General features: G+C 37.2%; 1 protein-coding gene across 4 annotated transcripts in view; it reads right to left on the reverse strand.

The window, feature by feature from the left end:
- Lrba (LPS responsive beige-like anchor protein) overlaps nt 1-18,358 on the reverse strand; it is a 570,297-nt gene that overhangs the window by 349,134 nt on the left and 202,805 nt on the right. For all 4 annotated transcript variants that reach the window (XM_045131452.1, XM_004655860.2, XM_045131451.1 and 1 more), the window contains exon 36: nt 15,711-15,819. In XM_045131452.1, coding sequence (XP_044987387.1) covers nt 15,711-15,819 — 109 coding nt within the window. The remainder of the gene's footprint in view (nt 1-15,710; nt 15,820-18,358) is intronic.

Here is an 18,358-nt window from a genome sequence, read left to right on the forward strand (position 1 = left end):
ATATGCGCTGTAGTTGTTCTCCTGTTTTAAAAGCCAGCTGAAATGTCTTCCATGACAAATTAAAAAGTCTTAATGAATCATCCTTAAATACTAAATAAATACTAAACACTTAAAAGAAAAAAAAAAGGATATCAACGAATTGTAGAAGTGGTAAATTACCTGAAATTTCAAGTTGCTTATATTATGACACCTAATGATTCAAGATCAAGTAGAAAATATTATTAGTCAAATGTACTTATTATAGTTAACACATATAAATTTTATGTTTTTAAAAGACTTAGAAAATAGGTATTAGACATAAAATAGTAGAAATTTTTTCAAAAAGCACCCATCAAATAAATAGTAATTCTTACAAAGAAATATATTTCCTATCTGACTACTCAATCTGCAAGTATTTAATTACAAAAATGGCCCCCAAAAAAGTAGAAAATGAGAGTATCAGAAATGGTAAGCAAGTCTTTTGATATCAGTACAGGCATCTACAACTACGGCTATTTGGAACATGAACTGATTCAGATGACAAATGAACACAACTCCTCTTTGCACAGACTGAAACTTTCAAATGAAACTTCTGACTCAGCTTCAACCTTTAGCTTCTACACAGAATTACCACTAATGACATCGTTTACAATATGTTATCTGTAATCTTACTCCACAAGAAGACTTTCATAAAAATTTAATTGTCTCTATTTTATATAAAGGAAATTAAGACTCAGTGAAAATAAATGCATTTTGTCCAATATTTAACTAAACTGGGAACACAGAACCTGAACATGCATTCAGTCTATGTTTCTTCTAACTCTGTAAAATAGTCTCAAAATTATAATGTTCTAAAGAACCAAAGGGAAGCCTGAAGAATGCATCCAAATCCATTTGGATTTTCAATGCAAATGTGCTAATCAGACTTCAAACTCACTATTCCATCATTTTCATGCACAATCAGTGCTTATTGGATTGATTAGAGAAAAAAGCTATAATTTTAGCCGGGCGTGGTGGCGCACGCCTTTAATCCCAGCACTCGGGAGGCAGAGGTAGGAGGATTGCCATGAGTTCGAGGCCACCCTGAGACTCCATAGTGAATTCCAGGTCAGCCTGGGCTACAGTGAGACCCTACCTCGAAAAACCAAAACAAAAAAAAAAAAAAAAGCTATAATTTTAAAGCTACCAATCATTGTTATTTGAGACACTATTGTAACCTACAACTCTTCACTGTAATAGATTGGAGATAGTTCTACCATGGCTTTATTTTTTTCTTTGGACTTGATAAAAATAATAAACAAGATTTTAGGGTACAATGTTTCCATACTGTAAACATATAGCAGTGATCAAATCAAGATAATGAGCACAGTCATTTGGCAATACGTTCAAAATCTTGTATTTTGAAATACATGTTATTACCTATAGCCACTCTGCTTGCAGCAGAACACATTCCTCCCCACAGCCTGTAGTAACCATCACTCTACTCTCTCCTTCTACAATTTCAACTTTCCAAAGTAATACTTGGTAAATGGGTGACTTGTATAAGCAAGCATGAAAATGAGCTGTTTATTTAAAAGGAAAAAGTTGGGGCAAGCACGACAGAGAAAAAGACAGTTACAGATATTCTCCCAAAGTGAACAGGATTTCAAGATTTTTTGTTTGTTTTGTTTTGTTTTTCAAGGTAGGGTCTCACTCTAGCCCAGACAGACCTAGAATTCACTATATAGTCTCAGGGTAGCCTCGAACTCACAGCAATCCACCTACCTCTGCCTCCTGAGTGCTAGGATTAAAAGCATGAGCCACCACACCCAGCTAAGACATTTCTTTTTTTCGACATCTTATTTATTTATTTGCAAGCAGAGAGAAACAGACATACATAGAGAGAGAGAGAATGGACACACCAGGGCCTCCAGTTACTGAAAAGAACTCTAGATGCATGTACCATTTTGTGCATCTGCCTTTAGGTGGGTACTGGGGAATGCAAGCCAGGTTGTTAGACTTTGCAGGCAAGTGCCTTAGTTGCTGAGCCATTTCTCCAGTCCCAATTTCAAGGCATTTCAAGCAGAGACAGTAAGTAGAATTTAGAGGTCTGAATCCCAGAAGCATTGGAGGAGAGGTAAGAATCAGGGATGTGAGATAACAAACATGTTCTAAGAGAAGACTACCATCTCCAAACCCTGCTTGAAATAGAATAAAATACTATTTTAAAATGATTTTTAAAAAATCTCAAGACCATTCCCCTAGTCATATTAAAAACTTATTTTTAGAATAGTTCTTAAGTGCAGATAATAAACACAAGTAAAAAAAAAAAACTACCATTCCTTCTTTTCACATAATTAACTAATCTTTACAAGTTACCTACATGTGAAATACACTGACACTAAACAAGGCACTGAAAAGTGAGGATTTTACTCAGCAGCAATCTATCTTTGTGCACCAATAACATGGAGGGAAGGGATACTTGTTAATTAGAGGAAAAACAGGCCATCATTTATTAGCTCCACACTGTCTCTGCTTAGTTCAGTGTGACAGCTCAGCTCAGCTGGCCAAAGGTACATAACCCAGACTAAGCCTTCAGGTGTCTCTGAGAGCTCAATTTCCTCCCAAAATCAGCATAGGACCACAGAACACAGCATTTATTCCATGTAGATTCCTCAACAAATACATGCTACTTGGGAAAGGAGGACTTCAGAGTAGGCTAGTGGCTGAATACCTGCAGACACGATCCCTTGGTTCAACCCACAGCTTCCCAGTGGGGGGGGGGGGGGGGGGACAAACGTACAAGGAAAAGCTGTGCAATGAAAATCTGAAGTGTTCAGTCTAAGCCCAATGAGAAGAAAAATTCCTGACCTGATCCGTCTCAGTAACTGAAGATCAACATGACATATACATCTACTTGCACGGAGGCCCTTTGGTGGTGGAATACCAGCTGTCAAGTATGAATAACACAGTAAACACAATGAAACTCAAATGTGGAAAGCAAGAAGTTCAATTTTTCAATTACAATGTAACCTGGAGTTGCATATAAATACAGCATTCTCATGTATATCAAACAGTAGGATAGTAGCAGTGGTTTAGGCAAGCCCTTGGGGGAAAAGAACATTTTAAATACATTCCTAAAGCATACTATTAAACTCTATGCAACAAAATAATGTTATTTGAAACACTGTTGTACCAAAATATTATTTTTACAGTGGAACAAAAAGGATGAATAGGAATAGAGATAATCATGTTGTAGACTAAGTTGTAGGTCAACAAGCTCAGGAAAAAGGACGGTGTCATGTAAAACCAAATGGTCTGTGGTTAGGTATATCATGGATACATATGAAAGAGTTAAGATAGGAAGTAATCAAAGAAAGTGCAGTTATATCTGGGTTGCTGTGCCTCCTCGTAGTTAATAGGCCCCATGTGGCTCAACAACCTTTGCATTAATTACGTTCTTTCCATATCCGAAATGTGGTGCCAGGACATGTTCCCAATGACCACACATGATCACCAATGAGCTTACATGATTACCAATGACCACACATGATCACCAATGAGCATACACAATTATCAATGACCACACACAATCACCAATGACCACACATGATCACCAATGAGCTTACACAATTATCAATGACCACACACAATCACCAATGACCATACATGATCACCAATGAGCTTACATGAACTTCAGGACATGAGCAGAGAAGGAAAAACAAAAACAGAAACAACTTGCTACTGCAGCATGCACAGTACAATGGGATGGAGTAAAGGTGAAATCCAAGGGGATGAACATCACAGGAGGGGACCGTAGAATTCTCCTTAAAACTCTACAACACAGAGCCCAGTAAGATACTACACCACTTTCCTAAATAAACTTCCACTAGCACTTCCTCTCTGATTGAATTCATTTCTTTGTGAGATGAGGAAGATGAGAATTCTACAGAATTCTCTAGAAGAGGATGTTTAAAATCGGTGCATGTTAAACAGCTTCTGACCATTTGTGACTAGCGAAGGATAAACACTCTTGAAGAAGATTGTGAGTTACCACGAGAGGCTCCACCACTACTGCTCAGTGGCCAACCTTGCTCAGGACATTAAACACAAAGAAATAAATATAGAGAGTGAGGAAATTTACAAACTTACTTTCACTAAACAGGCGTAGCCAATTCATCAAAGTATATGAATACCAGCAACAACAGGTTACATGTTACTAAAATCCTACTTGTGGACATAGAGGTAATGCATGATAAAATTACATTATGTATGATATTTAAAAGTTAGCTTATAATTTACAACCCAAAATATAAGTACTTACTTTTATTAACATATTAATGTTCAATGAAATTTACTCTTTTAAATTATGGCCTAATATTAGCTTAAGATGCTGGGTATGGTGCACACCTTTAATTCCAGCACTTGTGAGGCAGAGGTAGGAGGATCACTGTGAGTTCAAGGCCATCCTGAGACTACATAGTGAATTCCAGGTCAGCCTGGACTACAGTGAAACTCTACATGGAAAAACAAAAACAAACAAACAAACAAAAACATTAGGTTAAAACAAGAAGTAAATTTTTACTACATATTTTATTAAAAATAAAATTGCAGGGCTGGAGGTATGGCTTAGCAGTTAAGGCACTTGCCTGCAAAGCCAAAGGACTCAGGTTCCATTCCCCAGAAATCATGTAAGCCAGATGCACAAGGTGGTGGTGCATGCATCTGGATTCCATCATGTTCATTCTCTCTATCTTTCTTTCTGTCTGTCTCAAATAAATAAATAAATGAAAAATATTTAAAAATAAAAAAAAAATCACAGTAAGGAAATTCATAAGATTGTTAAGAAAAGGCAATTTTGTTGTTGTTGTGTACTGATGATGGTGCTTGGGCATCCAAGGCCTCAAACATGCTTACTGATGCTCTACATCACTAGCCCCAGACATGTATTTTCATATGTGTAATAGTAACAAGTGACAATTAAAGTAATTTAAAAACTAAGTTTCCATGGCCATGTGTGGAGGCACATATCTGTAATCCAAGAATTTGAGAGGTGGAGGCAGAAAAATAAGAAGTCCAAGGTCATCCTCAGCTATATACTGAACTTGAGGCCAGTCTGGGCTATATGAGACACGGCCTCAGTAAATTTAAAAAAGATAGATTCCACTATAACTGACACTCTAAATTTAAATTTTTACTTATATAAGAGAAATATGATGAGTGGGTCTATTGTGCTACATGGCAATCATAGTCAATAATAGCATGTTTAATCACTGCACTAGATCTTGAGTATTCTCACCTCAAAACAATGTTTCACAACAAGAATGTGAAGTAATATATGCTAATTATCTGAATTAACTATTTCCACAGTATATACATATTTCACAATATGCTATAAATATAGTTTTATATAAATATAATATATTAAATATATATTAATTTAAAATACATAGCACAATGTATATACAGTTTTCTGTCAATTAATTAAATTAATAAATGACAACTCAAAGAGAGTTTATATTACTTTAACTCTGATGTAAGAGCTCCCATATAGTAAGTTAAGTTCTCAGAAGCATATCTGCCTTGAGAGTTTCAGAATGAGCACCTGTGCATGTGGGTGTGTGTGCACACATGTGTATACATCTGTTTGAAGAAACTGGTTCTTATGTAGAAAACCAAGAGGCTTTGGCTTTGAAGACAGCATGGTGAGGGGAAATGCACTAAGGGCCAGTGCAACACAGAGAGTTCAAAGGAAGAAACACAACTCTCCAAGGCCTTTAAGAACCCGAGGAAGCTTGAAGAAGCTTCCCTTGGTGATATGCGTCAACCAGAAAAGGGAGTGAGGATGCGTAATTATGCTACTACCCACATATCAAGTTGACGCCAAGTTAGAAAAGTGACCTTGAAGTAAAACTGGCTGTTAACAAGTACCAAACACGAGCAGAAGCAAATATAAACCCCTTGGAGGCAACCCACTTGCAGCAACAGTTTGAAGTATTATCATAGGTAAGACCTTCCCAAAGATACACCAGTCACAACTCACAATGCATTGTGAACTAGGGCATGAAGGCAAATACACACCAAACCTGGATGCACCACCAAAACTCTGAGCAAGCACACTATGTAATCCAATCATTATGCCACAAGTGTTAGCAACAAAAAAGAATCACTCATATGAAGGAAGGAAGAAAGGGAGGGAGGGAAAGTGGAAGGGAGGGAGGAAGAAAGAGGGAGGGAGGGAGGGAGGGAGGGAGGGAGGGAGGGAGGGAGGGAGGGAGGGAGGAGTGTTAGTATAATATTGCAAGGTATCTCACAAAGAAAACACCAAATTAATGACTCATGGATGACTTGGGAATTGAGCCTGGGCCAGTAAGCTTTGTGAGCAAACACCTTTATCCACTAAGCCATCTTTCTAGCTACTGTCTTCTTACTATCTTTGTGAGTTATTTTTTCTAAAATGAGTATTTAATTATATATGAAGAGTTCATTCTTTCTAACCTATTAACTTTATTCAATTTACATTTGATTTATCTCAATTTGAATCTTAGCACATGTATCCATAAAAACAAGTAACATAATTGAATTATTTTTTGAAACAAAAGTCCAAAACTCAAATGCAAATTCTACCTCCATTAGTAACTATATAATAAAGGGAAAATTATTAACTTTGCCTAAGCCTTAGTTTCCTTATTCTATATAATGTATATAAAAATTATGTCTTCCTCACAGTTCTTATAAAGATAAAATGAGGAAGTCATATAAAGAACTGAATGTTTACTTAATAAATGTTAGTTGTTATAATCATAATATCAACATCTTTATTATATATATTTGCACATGATTTAAACTTTGTATGGTGTGTAATTCATATTGAAAGCATGTGACTAAACATAAGTAAATATAAAATATGTCAAAATATAACTTTTAGAAAACAGTTAAAATATAGAGGTAAGAATCATTTTTGGCTAAAATTAATTATCAGTTACTCAGAAATATGTACATTGCAATGATGAAATGCACACTAAACCGTGCCTAATGCATAGATCAATAAGCTGGAAAAGGAAATGGCAAAAAGAATTAGGAGATGGATTAAATGACTAGCTCATATGATACCATGCAATTTGCACACATGGGCTCCCAGCGTTGGCATAACTCCCAAGGAAAACTTCCTCATACAAAAAGCAAGAGATGTCACAACACAATGTAAAGCAGGCATCTTTAATTCTATAAACAACTTCCTCTATTATCTATTAGAGACTGTGTTGTGATAAAAATCATGAGGGGGGAAAAAAAGTTCTGTTTATATAGTGAAAAAATCCAGAACAAGTTTCTCCTGGTGATTGAAGGTATTTGTTTAAATGAATCAGTTTTAGCATTTTCTTGTTTGATTCTCTTGCCTCTGCCTCCTGCGCACTGGGACTGCAGGACGTACAAACAAATTCAGGGCAACTACTTTAATGATGTTAACAAGTTCCTATTAGTTATAACACAGTAAATAATGCCTGACTCTCCTATACTATTTAATGTGATATAAAAAGAGACCATAAAAGCTTTTCATAAAATATGAAACACAAAATCTTAATTTTTAAGAAACTTATTTAAAACACTTCATGAGCCGGGCATGATGGCGCACACCTTTAATCCTAGTACTCAGGAGGCAGAGGTAAGAGGATCGTCAAGAGTTCGAGGCCACCCTGAGGCTACATAGTTAATTCCAGGTCAGCCTGGGCCAGAGTGAGATCCTACCTTGAAAAACCAAAGAAATAAAAAAATAAAAAATAAAACACCTCATGAGCTCTTTTAAAAGAATAAAATTTTCACTTAAAACTGACTTAAGAAAAATTCATTTTTATACTCTAACATATTAGGTCATTTGAAAATTATTGTGTAGGCATCATGGCATATCACTCTTAAGTAGAAACTTTCAACAACATATAAATAAACTAGTAAAAATAATGTTAGGTAATACATCTAAATTGTTATATGTTATTTATATTTAATACTTTTTTGTCATTAACAATGAAAAAAAAGCTAAAGTTTAAATCCAAATTTCCTTATCTGGTGAAATTTCCAAGTACAAACAAGAATAGAACTACTGTTTATATCTTTTTAGTAAATTCTTACGAGTGAAGCACCAACAAAAGAGAGAATCATATTTGCATTCTTCTATCAAATGATCCTTTCCTGGCTGACATGCAAAGTATACAGCTGCAAGAGTATACTACAGTAAAGCTATTTAATAAAGCTCTCAGCAAAAACATTTCCATATTCATTGGTAAATCTCCCATTTCACCTTCAAATGTATCTGACAGATGAGTGGGGTGAGGTTTACGCATCAACTCCTTCCTTGCTGCCCCATGTAACTGGCCAATGGCAAGCAAGCTGGGAGCTAAAGGACTCAAACAGATCATTTCAGATCAGACCAGAACATGGAAGCAAATAACTCCAACACAAACTAAAGACAGGTACGCCGTGTATCCATGGATACTCCAAGAGGGTGTAATACTCTTTGGAATTGGAAGAAAGGATGATTCATGTAGAAAGGGATGAACTGATTAAAGTAATATTGCATATTGGAATCTAACTTAAACTAACTTTCTTGTTGACTTAATTAACCACTAAAATCAGAGGACAATGTTTGGAGGCATGTAGGAAACTTTGACCAAAGCTATGCAGTTACTGTACTCTATAGATTACTTTTGCTGCTGGTTGAAATGACGTCACATTCCATATACAGATCAGCAATAAGAGACTTAAAATGTGATCTCAGAAAATAAATCATTACATTATACTCAAATTTAAATTGAGATACGAAAAAAAAAAAAAATCAGTCAGAGCTAGGTGTGGCATGCCTTTAATCCCAGCACTCAGGAGGCAGAAGTAGGAGGATTGCGATTGCCCTGAGTTCGAGGCAAGGCCACCCTGAGACTCCATAGAGAATTCCAGGTCAGCCTGGGCTAGAGTGAAACCCTACCTCGAAAAAACAAACAACAACAACAAAAAATCAGTCAGTATAATACAACGTTTCTTGGCACATAAGCAGTCATCTAATATTAGCTATTGTTTTATAAACCCAGGAAGACAAAGAAGCAAAAGCGAGATATGAAACTCATTTCACAATCTTAAGTCTGATAGAATTCACAAGGATTTGATCATGTGATCCTCAAAGCTTCACTTAGAACTGGAAAACAGTACAATGTGAAAGACAAGCAGTTTCAACTCCTACATGCTATGAGAAGTAGGTCAGAAATATAGAAACCACTGTTTAAGTTGGTGGTAGTTAAAAAGGCGCTACATAGGCGACTGGGGGAAGTGACCAAGATCTGTCCAAGCAACACATTGTTTAACCTAAGTAGCAACAATTAACTGGATGTGATACCCACACAAGTGCAATAGTGGTACACAGCCATGGTGAGGAATCAATTGCTCTTGATTTGGCTAACTGATCCACTCAGTGGTACTAGACCCTTAGCTGGAGCTGGGAAACAAGTCAGAACCATACCCAAACACAAGCCCACTCTACAATATCAAGCTACCATCAATCACGGGGTATAAGAGGGCCTACACCTATCAAACTGTCTATCAAAAAAATAAGTGTTATCTCAATTTTCTGGGTGCTAACTTACTCTCCGTTGGAGAATCTGCTTCTCTTTTCCAGATAGATGCAGATCCTAAGAAGAGAGCTGCCCCAACATACCTCAGAAGGGGCCCAACTGAAACTAAGGACAACTGGTGAAATAAGCAAGGGTGATGTTTTCCTGTGAACTGGATACCAGCACAAAGGGGAAGGAGATCAACGCAGAGAAAAATCAACTCCTACCAAATCAGAGAGCCAGAGCCTCAGAGGCCCCCAACACCTCAGCACTGAAGCAGACCAAAAATGAACCCAACATGGCTCAGGGAAATCTTGCGGAAGAGGGGGCGGAAAGAATGTCAGAGTTACATGTTGGGTCATGATTTTCAGAGACATTTATCATACCAATAACTGGGGGCTAACTCCACAATGCACGACCCATTTTCAATAATAAGGAGGGTCTAATGGGAGGGGGTAGATCACAGATGAGCCTAAATAATGGTACCAAACTGCCTGTATTTACTGAAAAGAAAACTAATAAATTAAATTAAAAAAAAAAAAAGAAAAAGAAAAAGACTAAGAGAATGTTCTCAACAGAAATGAGGCATCTACTCTGGTAGCATAAGGGGAAGGGGTCAGGTTATCAGAGAATAACTTTGAGGCAAAGACTTAAGAAAACAAAAAAGTTAATATAAGCAGAAAGCAGAGAACACAAGAATTATGAGTCCTACTCTTACCTGAAACAGCAGTACTTGACAGAGTTTATCATTTCAAAAACTTTTCGGTTGATGAAGCTGTAGCTGTACTACAAGCCCACAAAGCTAAAGAGGCTGCCCAGAAAGCAGTGAACAGTGCCACTGGTGTTCCAACTGTTTAAAATTGACCAGGGACCACGAAAAGAAACTCGTGCTTCACCGAAGAAAAAATATCTAAACATCGAAAAATTTAAATACTATGAAAAAAAAACATTGCAAAATATAAAATAAATAAATAAAGGAAAGGAAACTTTGAACCTTATGTACCGAGCAAATGCCAGGTCTAGCAAGTAATGCTAGACCTAGATTACTTGATTTAAAAACAACAAAAACACAAAAAAATAGTAAAATATAAAAACAAACTAATGTTTTATAGACCCTGGGAAAAAGAATTTTCAGCAAAGTACAAAAATTTAAAGCATTCCTTTCTTTAATTTTGTAATTCTTTACTGTGGAATAGCTCAGAATGTCAGTTCTGTTTTAAGTACCAGAATTGGTAACTAAGCAAGGAAACATAATTTGGATTATAAAATTCTTGCTTTAATAAAAATTCCTTAAACAGTGAAAAAAAAAATTTCAAACTCAGAGGTTGAGAAGCACCAAATTTTCAGCCACATGCAGTTTACAATGGTCTTCACTCACTTAATGCTCTCATCCTGACTGGGTGACTTAAATGTGATTGTTCCTACATTTGTGTTCTAAACCTAGACTTCCCATGAACTTCACATGTTTATATATCAAACTTAGTAACCTACATCTCCATTTGAATAATAGACACTTCAAACGTAACATGTTCCAAACTGGGTTCCTGATCTTCCTTGGTGGTTTAAGCTATTCCTTATAACACTTCACTTGAGCAACTGTGTTCTTCAGTTGCTCATATAAAAACTTCCCCATGAGCCTTCATCCCCTTAAGTCCATCAGCACATGCAGACAACTCCAAAGGAAACCATTGCAATTCAACCACTTCTTTCCACCTTGACAGCCAGTACAGTAGATAAGGCCATCCTTTCCTATCTCAGTCACAGCAGAAAACACCTAGCTTCTGCAATAACCACCTTCCGCTCTGGCTTCCATTTTATCTCTTCCTAGAACAGCAATTAGAGACGTATGTATACATTGTTTCTCAGGCTATGCTACTCCTTTGTTCATAGCCATCCACAAGAAATCTATTTTGATAATCAAAATCACTGTAATGGACATTTTAAAAGCCTTATATGATGTGGTTCCACATTAACTCTTTCAGCCCCCTTCTTTCTAAGTCATCCTTTGCACTCATTCCAGTCCAATCAGTCCTCATACTCTTCAAGGGCACCAACCACATTCCACCCAAAAGCACCTGTGCTACTTGATTTCTTCATCTTTTCCACTCATCCTCTTGCCATCTCCATGATATTTTCCTTCATTCCTGTAAGTCCCCTTCAGTGATGGCTGTTCTACCCTCTGCTTAACACAGCCACATCACATATGCTGTTTGTTCTCAAGAGTACTGTCTGTCTATCCTTAAAACTACCATCTTACCATCTAAAACTTTTTTTTTTTTTTTTTTACATTTTTGTTTGTGTTTTCCAGGTAGCATCAGTATCACTCTAGCCCAGGCTGACCAGGAATTCACTATGTAGTCTCAAGGAGCCTCGAACTAACAGGGATCCTCCTACCTTGATCTCCCAGCTGGGGTTTAAGATGTGCACACCACACCCATCTTATTTTACTGTTTTGAACTGCTTAGCAGCTATTTCTCTCCAGAAGTATGTGATTACTAAAAACCAGGTATAACTGTCACACTGCAGAAGCCATGAATTTTTCTGGCCTAAAAGAACGCCTTGCACATAGTTAGTGCCCAGTGAACCTGCAGAGACTCTGGGAGAAGAAAGAAATCAGTATTAGAACGGTGGAAGAAAGATCAGTGTTTCTGAGGAAAAATGACATTCAGGGAAGGGCCTGAGATGCATCTATTTCCAAATCATGCAGGGCTTCAAAGCATGATACACACTTGGTACCTTTTTATGTAATGTACAGCAGAAATGCCTTAGCAGGTTATGGACAGACAGACTCAGACTCGGGTTTTGTTTGTTACTGATATGTGGAACATAAGAATGAATTCAGATTAGAACCAGGAGGCTATGTCTGTACTCCAAATACAATGTGGTAACTAAACCTAAGGTAAGAGAATGATACAAATATATAATTTCAAAGAACATTATAAAGACTGAACATCTAGGATGTTCAAACATATGGCTGAGAAGAGATATCAAGGATATTCAAGGATCAGGGTTCCAAGACACCCATATATAATCAGGAATATATTTTACTGTCCCTGTTATTGTAGCCACTCCAAGTATGTATAAAGTGGTTTTATGTCATTCATACATATGTTAAGGAATGACCATCCACAGTATATAAAAGTAGCGAGATGTAGTTAGATGGTTACAATTTATCACAAAGAACTCCACTGCATAACCAGCAACAGAATGAACAGCACTGGTATAAGCGTGACACCCTCAGGAGACAGGCAGGTGCTCTGGTGTTATGACACTTTCTCAAGCAACTATATCAAAAGTCACTCACTCAAATATCATTCAGCTCAAGGGTTCCACCTCAAATACTACAAAAGATGTGTTATCTCCTTAGCCTATTTAAATTGCTCTGTCCTATTATAATCAAAAGATTCATTAAATTTGATGGTAATTAGTCAAACTTATATTTCTGTGTAGTTGCACAAAACTATGTTCAAAGAGGTTACCCTGAGTGTAAAACTGCAGTTCTTTAAGGACAGCCTAGAAGGAGGCTGAGAGATAGCTGAGCCAGTTGCAGGACTCTCCCCAAAGCAGAATGACCTCAGATCAATCTGCAGTATTCATGTACAAGGGCCAGTGTGAGTGGTATGTCTCAGTAATCCCATCACGGTTGGAGCCAGGGGCTCCCTGGCCAGCCAATCTTGTCTCCGTGGTGACCTCTAGACAATCAGTGATCCTGCCTCAAAGGTGGCAGAAGTGACAGCGAGGGTTGTCTTTGGGCTTCTACATGTACCTGCACATATGCGTGTAACCACACACACACAAACACACACAAATAAACAAACTATTCTGATAGTCTAAGCAAAAAAATAAAAAAAGATGCTTATAAATGACTCTAAAACAGCATTCAGAATAGTGATATATCTGGCATACATCAAATTCATATTTAATTAGCACATAAGATTAATATTTAGATTAATATTTAAGATTGGATGGAAAATAAACCATTCCCGCTATATAACTGCCAAACCAAGCCTATAAAATGATTCTCTAAAAGAATTAAAGTATGTGGACGTCTTACATTTTACGCATGAGAAAACACAAATGAACAGAAAAGGCCAACAAATTTTTCAGCAGCTGGAAATGCTAAATTTAATTACTGAAGAGAAACCAAGCAGAGAAGCTGGCTACTGAGCATGATTTACAGAGTACAGAAAGTTATAGAAAAGTAGAAAGAAATTTTATTGCCCAGGTATAGTAATAAACCCAGATCCAAGAGCATATGTGCTCAAAAAATCCTCACAGTGTAAAAATACCTGTTAGTGTTAGACCAACATCAAAATATATTTCAACTTAGAAGACATATTATTATTCTATGGGAATTTAAAATGTATGTGAAATACTGAGACCAAAAAAAGGCCAAACCATTTAGCATATGAGACAAATACAACAAACCATTGTTGAGGCTAAATGTTAGGTCCTGTTAGAAAACATGGTCCTGCCGATTTATAACCCCAACAATTAGGAGTCTGAGGCAAACAGATCACTGCCCAATGCCAGCCTGGGCTGTATGCTGAGCATCCTGACAATAAAGACACAGCAGTGGAGCTCAGTGGTAGAATGCCTCCTAGCTGCCTTGACGTCCTGAGTCCTATCTCTATCAGGGGAAAAGATGTTTGTAAATTTTATTTTTCTATAAATGATGATTTTACTACATTATGATTCCATTTTTTCATTTGCATATAAAACATATATAAATGTATACCATATGTGTCCACTGTATTACATACATATGAATGAAAGTAATATTCTACCGTATGGGTGGCCAACATTTTTATTCATTGATTTGTTGATGGGCATTTGAGTACCTTTGGACCATTAGGAATAACAAGCAATAAATATTTTTATAATACATGCAGCCTAAAGCAGATATACGTATATTTTCTATTCAACTAAGAATATAAACCACATTCTAAATGCTAAGTCTCCATGTTTCACCATGTGATTTCCAAAGCATCATTTCACATTCTCACCAACAGTATATGAGAGATTGAACTGTTCCATGTTCCTACTAACATGTTAGTATAGCCAAGCTAGAAGGCTAAGTAACTTCTAAGTGGCTTTGATTTGCATTTAATGAACACTAGTGCCGAGCACCTTCTTAGGTATAGCTTCTGAGGTATTCACCGGTCACTGGTATATCTTCTTCAGAGGCATGCCTGTTCAAATCCTGTGCCCATTTTTTAAATTTTTTATTTTATTTAATTTATTTGAGGGGGCAGATAGAGAAAAAGAGAGAATAAGCATGCCAGGGCCTCCATTCACTGAAAATGAACTCCAGACGCATATGCCCCATGGTGCACCTGGCTTACATGGATCCTGAGGAATCAAACCAGGGTCTTGAGTTTCACAGGCAAATACCTTAACCACTCAGCCATTTCCCCAGCCCCCAATTACAAACTGTATTATCTACCACTGAGATGGAAGATATGTATTCTAGATGCAAGAGTCATCACAAATAAGGCTTATAAACACATTCTCCACTCATGTGGACTGTCTATTCACTATCTTCATAGACATTTAAAAAGACTGAACATTTCATTTTGTCTAATTATAACCTGGTTATGACTAAAAGTGTAATTTGAAATAGATGACTTAAATGATCTTGAAATGGAAATTTACTAAACCTAAAAATAAGGAGAGCAATAGTGAGGGGAAATTTTTTAAGTTGGATTATACTGAACAAAATTTTAATGATCACAAATGTATAATAAACATAGTGATGAAAAGAAAATTCTATGGGAAAATATTACATTGAATAAAATTGGTTAAAACCATTACTATATTATGTCGCTGAATTATAATAGAGGCTGAAAGAAAAGAGGTTAGAGAGGACAAACGTCTTTCCTGGGCAAAACGGAGAGCTGCAATCCAGCTTCCATTCTTCAAGTCAGGGCAGCCCAACACATAAGCTGCTCAGTTCAAATGGCAGTTTAGCTGGAGCTGAGATGAGGGTAAAGGAGACACGTTGTCTTATCGGAAGCCTCCATGAAATACGCAGGCTTTGCTTTTTGACGAAACATAACATACTTCTTTTGATCATACTGACATTCTGCCCGTGTACATTCTATTATAACCACTATGAAATAGTAGCTTCCTTATACCAATCACATGTGTGCAACCTACCTCAAATTCCGCATGCCTGTGAATATCCTCCGCTCTCTGCCTGCTCAGAATAAATTCAGCTTCATTTGCTACTCTTACTAAATGATCCTTCATTGTTTGGCTGAGCAACCTGTAAAAGAAGAATACTGTCAAATAAAGAGATACTTGTAAGTACACACAAAATAATATGATTAATCAGAGATCAAATGTGGTATATTTTGATCTTCTAGAGAAAAAGGAATGCAATCCCTTGTTCTAACTTCATATACAAGGATGTGTCAATATTTCACACTAAATACCTAAATAAATAAAATAAAGCTAAACAAAACTATCCAACTAATAATTCTAGATTAAAGTGATGGTTTATTCTTTTTAAGGGCAATGGAAAGTTATCAAGTACTCTCGTCTGGATGCATTGTCCCCAAAGATGCATGTTTCTAGCCCACAACAGCACTAGGAGGTTTTGGAACATTTAAGACATGGGGCCTAACAGGAGTGAGGTCCCCAAGAGTATACTCTAAGTGAGATATTGGGATTTCAGCCTCTATCCCCTCTCCTGTTTCCAGCCACTCTTAGGTAAGCAGTTTCTTCCACCACACATTCATTCTCACCACGATGTACTACCTGACCAGAGGCACAAAAGCAAATTGGCCAACTGACAATGGACTGAAACCTAAGAAACCATAAACAAAAATAACTCAACTTATGAACTGATCATCTCAAGTGTTTTTATTATAGTACTACAAGGCTAATACCACAAGGCAGCCAAGCCTTATGGAGGTCAAAAACCTAGAGAGGACAACACACAGAAGACATTCAGTACCTCCTCTCTAACTGATATATTTGCTGTGCACAAGTGAGAACACAGAAGCGCAACAGCTGTCAGGAACCTCGTGGGGAAGAGGCGGCAAAAACAGGTGAGCAATCTGACAAAATGAGGAGGTGGAGGACGGTGACCTTCCATAGAAACCTTAGCATATACCCTCAGAAACCAGAAGCAAAGTGGGACATAAAACATGGACACAGGTTACTAAAACCCCTGACAGTGACAAATTATTATCTAAATTACATGGCATCCAAAATTCAACCTTTTGTATCTAGACATTGAAATAAATATAGTTAGTGGGCTCGAGAGATGGTTTAGTGGTTAAAATGCTTGCCTACAAAGTCAAAGGACCCAGGTTTGATCCTCCAGGACCCATGTAAGCCAGATGCACAAGGTGGCACATGCATGTGGAGTTCATCTGCTGCAGCTAAAGGCTCTGGTATGCCCATCCTCTGTCTCTATCTGCCTCTCCCCCCCCTCTCTTTTTCTCTCTCTCTCAAATAAATAAAATACATTTCAAAAATAAATACAGTTAGCATGTTTAGGACAAAAAAGGTGTATAAAGAAGATCAAAACAGAATGGAAAACATCAAATAAAACAAAATTATGAAAATGTGGCTACATTAACAACTTAAAATATACAAGCCAATGGGCTGCAGAGATAGCTTAGTGGTTAAGCGCTTGCCTGTGAAGCCTAAGGACCCCGGTTCAAGGTTTGATTCCCCAGGACCCACGTAAGCCAGATGCACAAGGGGGCACACGCATCTGGAGTTCTTTTGCAGTGGCTGGAGGCCCTGGCATACCCATATTCTCATTCTCTTTCTCTCTCTCTCTCTCTCTGTCACTCTCAAATAAATAAATAAAAATTTAAAAAGAAAAAAAATACACAAGCCAAAAAAAGAGACATTAAAGATAGTTGTATATTGACTAGACTGAACCTTATTAGAAAACTGATGAAACAGTAAGATATATGCAGGGCACTGTAAAAAAGACTAAATTTAATGTAAGTATGAGATACAAGAAAGTGAAGAATTCCACACTGTGAATTCCATGTCTATATATCACCTTACAGCATGTATTTTTTTTAAAATGCAATAGCTTATGAGAAGGCACCAAAGAAACACCTAAGTGATAGGCTGATGGAATGCTATAAACCCCAAACAGGAAGGAGAACCACTCCTAAATACATAATAGTAAAATTATCAAATGAAAAAGCAAAAATGTCTCTAGTAGGGGCAAAGAAAGCATAAGTGTCTTCCGAAATGCAAGCCAGGCAGCCCCAGGGAAAAGAGGCTGCACTCCTCCCCCAGACAAGGCCATGGTTCTCCCAGGATGCAAATCCTGTTGTAAACTCATGTCTACAATTGTGAGGTGACATGATCAGACTATTTTCCTAGTGGTACTACACACTACACATTTAGGCATTACAGATAAAAGGAATACCAAGTTATTTTTAAACCTGTTCATGAGTAACTTCGTAGGAGGGTAAGATGGAGAAGGCCATGGCTTTCAAGAGTGTAGACGCAAGACATTAATCTCTACTTCTTAGTTTCCCTCTGGAGACCTAATTCCACACTGTGAATTCCATGTCCATGTATCACCTTACAGCATTCAAATATTAATTTAACTGATTAGTCAATGGCACACCATCGTTGTCTCACTCCCACTCAAGTAACCTGAGTTAGTCTAGCCGCCTCCCTCCTCCCTACAATGCGGCTCCAGACCCCTAATCAATCAAAAACAAATCCTGCCGATATTTCCTTTGCAGTATTTCCAGACCTTGTTTTATAATGACCAAAAAACGTATTCATCCTGAATAAATCCTCTATTTACTTACTCACTG

This window comes from Jaculus jaculus, chromosome 12, assembly GCF_020740685.1.
Source record: "Jaculus jaculus isolate mJacJac1 chromosome 12, mJacJac1.mat.Y.cur, whole genome shotgun sequence".
NCBI classification, from domain to species: domain Eukaryota; kingdom Metazoa; phylum Chordata; class Mammalia; order Rodentia; family Dipodidae; genus Jaculus; species Jaculus jaculus.